General features: G+C 36.9%; 1 protein-coding gene across 1 annotated transcript in view; it reads right to left on the reverse strand.

The window, feature by feature from the left end:
• The window catches only part of ARHGAP24 (Rho GTPase activating protein 24), a gene marked incomplete at both ends in the record, with an annotated part of 412,724 nt that extends 405,704 nt beyond the window's left edge, over positions 1-7,020 (reverse strand). The window contains one exon of the mRNA XM_084233664.1: positions 6,838-7,020. Within this exon, the coding sequence (XP_084089790.1) occupies positions 6,838-7,017 (180 nt within the window). The remainder of the gene's footprint in view (positions 1-6,837) is intronic.
• Between the last annotated feature and the right edge of the window lie 2,646 nt (positions 7,021-9,666).

The following is a 9,666-nucleotide window of genomic DNA, read 5'->3' on the forward strand; positions in this document are numbered from 1 at the left end:
AATTTAAAGTTACATTCAAAGTGAGTAACTAAAAGTAGGGGCACAGTTCCTCAAAAGGTTATGAGTTACCACATGATCTTATTATTCATGAGTCCAAAGGTGGAAACAACCCAAATGTCCATCAACTGATGTATGAATAAACAAAATGTGGTATATCAATACAATGGAATACTATTTGATCACATTAAGAAATGAAGTATTAATATGTACTACCACATGGGTGAGCCTTGAAAACCTTATTTCAAAAGGAAGAAGTCAGCATTCAAAAAGCAAGAAAGGCATACATCTGAAGTTGCTGCCTTATACATCAAAAGTGACCAAACTTTTATAAATTATCATATATGTAGTTTACCACTGACATGTAGCCACTGAATGGGTTCAACATAATTAAAAGCACTAAAAAAATAATGCAAATAATGCAGCTGGAATAATGCAAAATGAAGCTAAAGATGAAAAGACAGGAAGATCATGTGCTCAAAAATACCCTAAGGCAATTAAGTAGCAAATGGTTGTACAGTATTACTTATATCAGGTGAAGAAATAGTAGCCTTTTAAAATATGTCCCCTGAACCAATCTTACCACAAAAAGAGTAATTAATTAAAAACAAAATATATTATTCTAAACATTAAAAGTGTAAACATTCAAATTGGATTTTTACCCATTCATTTTCCCCTAAATACTCTTCTACACTAGTTGGGATAATAGTTTATGCTAATAAGATAGACTATATATGAACCATCTGGTACCACATATTGAATTTCATCTCAAGTACGAAAGCCTTCATCAATATTAGTAAATGTCAGAAGTAGAACACAAGGGATTCAACTCCATTGTTGTCTCTACAAACTCATGTTAAGGATTAGGTGCTGTACGTGACACAAAACCAAGGCTGACTTTCTCTGGGGTGGTCCAATTTCACAAAGAGAATCCTCCAAGTCTCCTTCTCTGTCATCATAATCACTTTGATAAGCTCAAAAGGAGCTCAGAGAGTGCTTTAAACAAAGGAAAAAAGACATACTTACAAGGTGAGCATTGTTATTTTGAGAATCTTTCCATATGAGTTCAGAGTATTGACAGCACAGGTCTCAAGTGAAAACAAGTTACCTTCTGTTTGAAGTTAGCATTACTTATGTGGGCTGATACCTATTATTTCCTTCACTAAGGAAATTAATTCAACTAATAGGGTATATGTTATATATTCTGACTTCCAAAATTCTGTGTCAGGGTATCCTGAAGGTCAAAGATGGGAAAAAATGATGATGAAGATATAGTAATAACAGTTGATATGTACTGAGTGTTTAATATGTGGCCAGGCACCGTGTTAGTATTCTAGACACATCATTTCATGAGTGAGAAAACTATTTGTGAAATAGGTATTAGTATCACTTACATTTTAGAGAGAAGTAACTTATCAAAGTAAAGAACAAGTAACTTACACAAGGCCTGCATAAATGATGGAGTCAAAACTGAGCCAGGGAGTCTGACTTTAGAAGCTGTTCACAAAACTAGTTGGCTCAACTTCTTCCCAGGTAAATGTCCATTTGGGACAAAGTCAATATGAAGACAAAATCTCATACATTGTGACACCTGTGGCAATCAGGCCAACTCCATCAATTTCTACCTTTATCCAAGATATCTGGTATGTCTCTTATACCAAATGCCCCCTGCAGTAGCCGCAGATTATCCTGGTTCTCCCTCTCATTGTCAAAAGTGATGCGATGGGCATTCCCATAATTCATACCTGGGTAATAACATATGGTCAAAAGTCAATTGTTCATCTGTAGCACAGTTGCTTTTCAATCACTTTTCCAGAAATTTGCATAATACAAAATAGTTGATTATAGGAACACCAGAGTTGCAGGACTGTCAGGGGAGAATTTTTTTGGTAGGTGGCAATTTTGGATTCCATCACAATGAGCTACATGTAGAATGAGACCTATTTTAACTGTTTAGATCTAAATCCAACAAACCAAGGAAAATAAGAACATAAATGAAGAGGAAATACAAGGCCTGAGGATAAAACCTTCAATCCTTAAATCTGCTTGCTGGACTTTTCAAATATGTGTGTGTTTACTTTTTCAAGTTCATCTCATATCACTTATGATCTTTCTTGTGTGCTCAAATAATTCACCAGTATCAATATGCTAACAATTTACCAAAGGATCATGGATTGAATATTCTAGTCTGCTATATGTTTTATCCTAGCAGCTTGCAATAAAATTGTATCTGTCTTCAATTCTGAGGCTAAATATATATTATTTTGAAAAATACTTCCTGAACCTTGACATTTTGATAAGTATCATGGCTTCTAACCATTCTCTGAGTATCCTTATTAAAACATTATACTGAAAACAAAACCATCTTCATGGATGTTTAGTGCTATCTGGTCACCCCTGGCAGAAACGACAATCTCTTCCTCAATGCATGTTTTTCTCTGCACCCAGGATGAAGCCAGGCTACATCCTCAGGCTCCTGTGCAGTTACATATGGTCATGTGACTTAGCTCTTGGTAATGGAATGTGAACATAAATGGTAGCAGCCACTGCCATACCTGTTTCATCTAAACCTTCTATGCAATACTCCATTTTGTAACACAGTTTTCAGATGTACAGAAAGGACATAACCCCATGGCAAATTGGGAAGCCAAAAGTTAAAACTGCAAAATCACTGGCAACATAGATTTCCAAGCCTTTGAAACAGACACCCTCCTCCCCCACTTACCCAGAATGGCTTTAGACTTTCATCAGTGAAAGAAATGAGCTATTTCTTTTTAAATACTTAATTTGGGAGATCTATTTATTTAGACATTTGTTATGTCAGCATTATGATTCCTAGACTCTAGCACAATATAAATAATTGGCACATTAGAAATCTATAAATGTACACTGAATAGAAGATATAATTGAATAGTGTTAAACCAATGTTACCACAATAAATAAATTCCAAACAAAACAAAACACAGGAAAGCTCCCCTACATAGAAGTCTATGGACGTCCAGAAGTCAATAAGTCATACTATGTGGTACCATGAAAATAATAAATAAATAAATGTAATTGAATCAATGCATGAGCAGTATAAATATCTTAAGATATATAACATCTTTTGTCATACTAATATAATTTAAAAATCTAACATTAATTTTATGCTCCTATGTGCCACTTCTTTCTAAGATTCTTTACATATTATCATTTAATCCTTTTAACAATGTTATAAGGTTGGTACTATTATTATCTCATTGTACATACAAATTAATCAATTGAAGTTTCAAACAGCTTACTCACCAGATATCTTACTAATATAACACTAATCATAATTAATAAGCGGCCGAGGCAACATTCAATCAAACAACATGACTCCAAAGCATATGTTTTTATCTATTGTGAAATAAATAAATGTTATATCTAGATTGTTATGCAGAAGTGTATAATAAAAAATTCAACTTGGGCCTCCCTGGTGGCACAAGGGGTTAAGCACAGCACTATGAAGCAGTCCACAGCCTCTGCAGCACTTCGATCCCTGGCTGGCCAGAGAGAAACCCACATGGCGCAGCAGACCTCTCCCATCTCGCCCGCTGCTCCTCTCAGCAGTGTATTTCAGTCAGTCTGCCTGTTCTGTTCCCCACTCTGTCTCTGGTGAATCCTCTCACCCCCGCATGTGTGGCCTATACCCCAGCTCTTGTATGCCTACATGAATAAATCTTTAAAAAAAATTCCTGAAAAAATAATTCTTCAACTAATAGTAGGATAAAATAATATTTTATGCTAACTTCCCTGTTTGATATAATCATTTCTAGGACAGAGATAAGAGTTCCTTAAAAGATATACACCATGTCTTTTCATATATCAAATAATATATATCATATGATTGTCTTTTCATATATCAAAAGACTTAGATACTATATCAAAAGTCAGTTTTAGATTTGAGGATGAAATCTAAGTTTTAAGGTTGCTAGTATTATTTTATAAACACTTAATAAAGATTTTGGCTTCTTCTGGCTCATATATTTTAACAGAGAACAACAACTGCCTTAGAGATTTCTAAATGTCATTAACTCACGAGTTTCATTAAATATATAAAATTAGAGCTTACTTTTAAACTAGTAATCTATTTTATAACATTTAGAGGACAGCCCTTAGGCTATAAGTCACTCAAAATCACTCTGTTTTCTAAGTTAAGAAAATATGTTTTGATCTAATATAGTGTAAACTTCCTCATGTCCAGAGAAAAACCCTTCCCACATAATGAGATCAATATCTGTTGTGGAAAGTCTGGATTAGATTAATTGGGTTGGTGCCTATTTGAGTTTTAGTCATTTTATCAGGAGACTTAAACTGGTTCTAAAAATTGATACTTTCCCATGTCAAACTCTAGTACCCACGACATACCAGGCATTCACTGGTATATCCAAACTTGAAATTCAGCTATTGTATAATAAAATACTTTACAATAGAGGTGAAACAACATGGTTTTAGGATAGGCACAAGTAAATTTTCAGTGGATTTATTCTACGAAATCTATATAACTACCTTAATTTTAGAATAATATAATATTCATAATTTATCTATTACTCAGCTGCTTCCTCCATGTTAAAATATCTATAATTAAGGCCATAGTTATTTCTTATGATTTTTTTAAGATTTATTCATTCATACAAGAGCTGGAGTACAGGCTAGAAGTGCGGGGGGTGAGAGAACTGTCCAGAGACAGAGTGGGGAACAGAACAGGCAGACTGACTGAAATACACTGCAGAGGGGAGCAGTGGACGAGACAGGAGAGGTCTGCTGCGCCATGTGGGTTGCTCCCTGGCTGGGGATCAAATTCATGCTACAGTGGCTGCGGATAGCTTCATAGGTTGTGTCTTAACCCCTTGCGCCACCAGGGAGGCCCATTTCTTATGATTATTAATAAAAGATGGTCAAGCAAATATTATAAAGCCAGTTTAAATCATTTTTAAAACCTTTTAAAGTAACTATCTAAAAGTCCTGGGGCATGCAGTTTAAATGGAAGATATTTCTAAAAATATATTTTACTATATAGTATGATAAGAACCTGAAGATTCCACTGATTTGTCTCTGGTATCTATATGATTTTGGTCATTTTGCTTCATATCTCTTAAACCGCAGTTTCTTCACCTGTTTATAATCCCCACATTCTCCACTGTTTGCTACGGCAAACGTAATAAACGTATGAAAATGTACTACAGCTGTCAGATACCAATATGAGCTATTATTAGGTTCAATTTATAACTAAGACCAATTTATATGGTCTTTCACTAAGGCCATGTGAATTCAAACTTACCTAGAGACAAAACATGGCACCACCATGTTTAACTTTGGGTAGCAATCTGCATGACAGTAAACCTTAGTTTCTTCATGCATAAATGTGGATAATCCTATGTCACATGTTGCTCAAAAGATAATATATACTATGGTATACCTAAAGATAATATATACACACATATATTTATATATTTCTTAGTCTGATGATTAACGCTAGTTAAGGCCTAAAAAAATGGGAGTAATTTCCAACAAAGTTGGTTTTATATATAGTATGTACTTTTATTGTTTTTATGTTATTCAATTAGACAAATGAGAACTATGTAAAATCATGTTTGAGGAGTTTAAAATACAAATTCCAAATTAAATTCCTGAACTTTAACACAGGGGAAAAAACCTTAAGAACATACTATCAAAGATGTTAATGTAAGCTAATCTAAAATGTTTCTTCTCTTATTTATAAATCTTGTAGATGAAGGAAAAACACAGAGCTGATGTCTCAGCAGCATCTTCTTTCACCAATTAATAGGCAATGATCTCAATAACATTTACTGCAGCTGCAGGGGAATATGGTCATTTTCCACTTCTGCCTAGAGATTTATGATTGATAAGTAAATAAGTGAAGAAAAGACCTCAAAGGAACCACAAACAGATAGAGAAACTGTTCCCAGGGCTAATAGTGTTCTGTTTAGCACCACATCCATATTTTATGCAAGTTAAGGTGGAGAAACCCCGGAGAAATGAAGCAGAAAACGAGTCAGAAGTTAATACTGAAAGTTGCATTTACAGTTTCCCCTCAAATATGTGCCTTCAACTTACTTCTGAGAAAAGGAAAGATGTTTTGGCTACAATATATATCTTCTAGCAGATGTCCATTAAAGTTTTTTTTCAGGAATTCCTTTTGCCTGAGGGACTCAGTCTGTTGCAGCAAGTAAAAGTCAAAATAACTATTAGACAAGTACAATTTTCCCCTTGGCTCAATTAGCAAGTTCACCATTATAGGGTAAGGAAAAAGTATCAGGCTTTTCTGCCCTTCCGCCATTAGGATAGATGAGGGAACCCTGTGGTCCTGAATGCATGCCTGATGGCGGGCACCTGAAGTGGGTACATCTGGGCTGAGAGACTGAGTTTATGAGGGCGGTGTCACGGGGACGCCAGCAGAAGCCAAGAATGAACGGAAGCCAAGAGAAGAGAAGCAGAGAACGCTGGAGAGCCCAGATAGAGTGAGGATTTGCTGGGGGCTGGGAGGACTGCCAGCCTCCCGGCCCCCCAGCACCCTTGCCTGCTGTGTACCTGGTAAATGTAAATAAAAAACCTGCAAAAAACCACCGAGGACTCTGACTCCTCCTTTACCCGGTCTGCTGGATCAGAAAACCTGCTCAGTGCCCTGTCCTGCCCCTACAGCCATCTTGTACCAAAATAAACAATAAGGAAAAGCGAATGACAATGAACTGGAGGAGACCAGAGAGACTGGGTTGTTCTTAACTTCCAGTTCCTAGAAAAACCCCTTATTTCTTGGATTGCTCAGGCCCGCAAAACCTTTTATTTTCTCCCACTTACCAAGGGCTTGGTTTCATCTTCATCTTTGAAATAATAGAGCTGATCACCCTTGAGCACAAACCAGCGGGTATGCCAAGTCTTGACAAAGCCGCCTTGCTTCCGCAGCCACCCACACTTGATGGCATTGTTTCGCCCTTGGACTTGTTGGGGGTTCTCCGTGGATTCATTGTTCTCTTCCATTATCAAGCTGATGGTCTTTCCTATTTAGCAAAGAAAAAAAAAGAAGAAGTAAGGTGCTTTGCTATTTTTTATGACCTCTCTCCCATGATTTAACTGGGGTGGAAAAAAGCAGAATGAAATATGTCAATTCGCTGATCAAATTTCTAGAAGCAAACCACACACTTGACAACAATATATCTGAAGGAAACTTAGATAGGATTTGTTGTGTCTTCCTTAAATGAGTAAGTCAGCTGCTAGCTAATGAGAGCCCTTTTTTCTAAGCAAAACTAAAGAATAGGAACTAGCTAGTGGTAATGTGCTAAGAAACGATTTTTAAAAATGAACTAAAACCACCCTGTAGGGTAAGGTAAAAAGTATCAGGCTTTTCTGCCCTCCTGCCATTAGGCTAGATGACGGAACCCTGTGGTCCTGAATGCATGCCTGATGGCGGGCACCTGGAATAGGGTGTGGGCAAATATGTAGATGGGATTCACCTGGGCTAAGACTGGGTTTTTTAGGGCAGCATCACAGGGATTGAAGGAGAAGCCAACGAGCAGCAGGAGAAGCAGAGACCACCAGAGAACGCCGGAGAGCCCAGATAGAGTGAAGACTTGCTGGGGGCTGGGAGGCCTGCTGGCCTCCCGGTCCTGCAGTATCCCTGCCTGCTGTGTACCTGGTAAATCCCAATAAAAGCCTGCAAAAGCCACTGAGACCTCCAGGACTCTTTCCTCCTTTACTCTGTCTGCTGGATTAGATAACCTGCTCTGTGCCCATTCCTGCCCTTTACACACCCTCAAAAACATTCTCAAGATAATGTGCCTCTGTGTCTGTGAGCACTGGTTGTGGTCTGATTGTGCAGGCCTATGATTACCGGAGCAAACACTAGCTTGACACGTGTTAAAGTTTAAAGGGACTGTTTCAAAAACCTCAATGGAAGACATTAGTTTTAAAAGTGTTTAAGTTTCCCAAGCTGTATCTGCCCCTCTTACCCAAAATACTCCCTTGAGAGTTGCTTTGGCTGGTCAGGAATTAGTACAGCTGAGAAAATTGAGGAAAAGCAACAACAAAAACCCTACTGGGCCAGCTGAGTTTCCTCCGCCTTACATCCACTTTAAAACTTCAGGAATGAGTGGTTCACTCTCGTCAATTGCATAAAGAAGAATATGTCTAGGTTCTATGTGAAGGAGTGCAAAGGTGTATAGAGAGTAAGAAAATGAGTTTATCATAGAGAAAATATTAGTCAACAGGTGAGAAACTAACCTATCATAGTGAGAACAAAGTAGGTGGACTTTCTAGAAGAGCCCAAGACAAGAGGCTACAAATTCAGAGATTTTCCTGTCCCAAAGATTTTCTGCAAATTCTTCCTAATGTTTATTTCTAAGCATTTTCCCCAGAAGTGAGAAGTTCACTTTTATTGCTGTCTTTGATAATGATATAAAGTTACAAGTTAAATAACAGAGTATTCCCCTTCTGACATATTCATGCACAAAGCTCTTATTTTATTATTTCTGATTAATTCTAGAATTAGCCTTGCCTTCATTTTCACCACTAATTTTTCAACTGATACACACACACACACACACACTCACTCACAAAACCCTAGTTATAAATTAAAAAGAAGTTTCAATTGTCAGCCCTAGGTTATTTCTGTTTCTTCACTGAAGATTCAAATTTTCTATCAGTCCACTCTCCTTCCTTCTCTCCTTCCTTCCTCTTGCTTTCTTTTCCTTTTCAAGTTCATGTGGCTTTTATTTAGATAATTAACAAAAACATCAAGACGTTACCACACTTTTTTTCTGAGCTTTAGAAATTTAGCAGAGACACTGGCCTATAAATATGTACATACAATATAGCACACCCCAACAAAAACAGAACCTCACTGGAACATTTATCAATTAACAAAAAGTCGATTTTCCTCTTTCCACAAATGTCTCCAGTTCCTTTAAATTTAGTCCTGCCATTCATTCCACCTGTAGAGATTAAGCAGAACCTTGGTTTTAATGACTTCTTTGATCATTTCAACCAACTTCTCAGTAAGTAGCTTCACCTCTGTCACTGGACTGCATTCCAATCTCTCTCCATCATACTTTTATTTTCATCTCTTTAAACCACTTGTAAGTTACAAGTAGTTCACTTGACTCCCATTTATCTTGTTAGATATACACTTTTTCATTCCTTACACTGAAATATTCTCCATATCTCAGGTCGTCTTCTCTACATAACACCTTGTAACTTGCATTGCTCCACAAGGCCTTCCCATACCAGTAACTGCTGCTGCAGGAAAGTCTCTCATGCTGCGTGTGCATGAGCTTGCACAGACTGGATCATGCCTGATGTTCCAAGTTTGTTATGCCCTAAAGCCAGGAACTTTCATCACTTTTATTCACATTACCTGATCTAGTATAAAGAGCCAAGTAAACCTCACTCTAAGTGAACAATAAATGCTGTGATGTAATTGAGATAACAGGTATGCTTATTTAGGATACTGTAATTTTTTTGGTCTCCTGGTATTTAAATTGTTTAAATCCACATAACTTGCTATTTTATCATTACTTATTCTCTGAGCAAATATCTTCCTATAAAGCTAAATAAGACCAAAAAAGCAAACCTTCCAACATACACACATACACATACAAATCTATAATTCAGCACACAATAGCAAATCCTTTC

This window comes from Talpa europaea, assembly GCF_964194135.1.
Source record: "Talpa europaea genome assembly, chromosome: 5".
Classification (NCBI taxonomy): domain Eukaryota; kingdom Metazoa; phylum Chordata; class Mammalia; order Eulipotyphla; family Talpidae; genus Talpa; species Talpa europaea.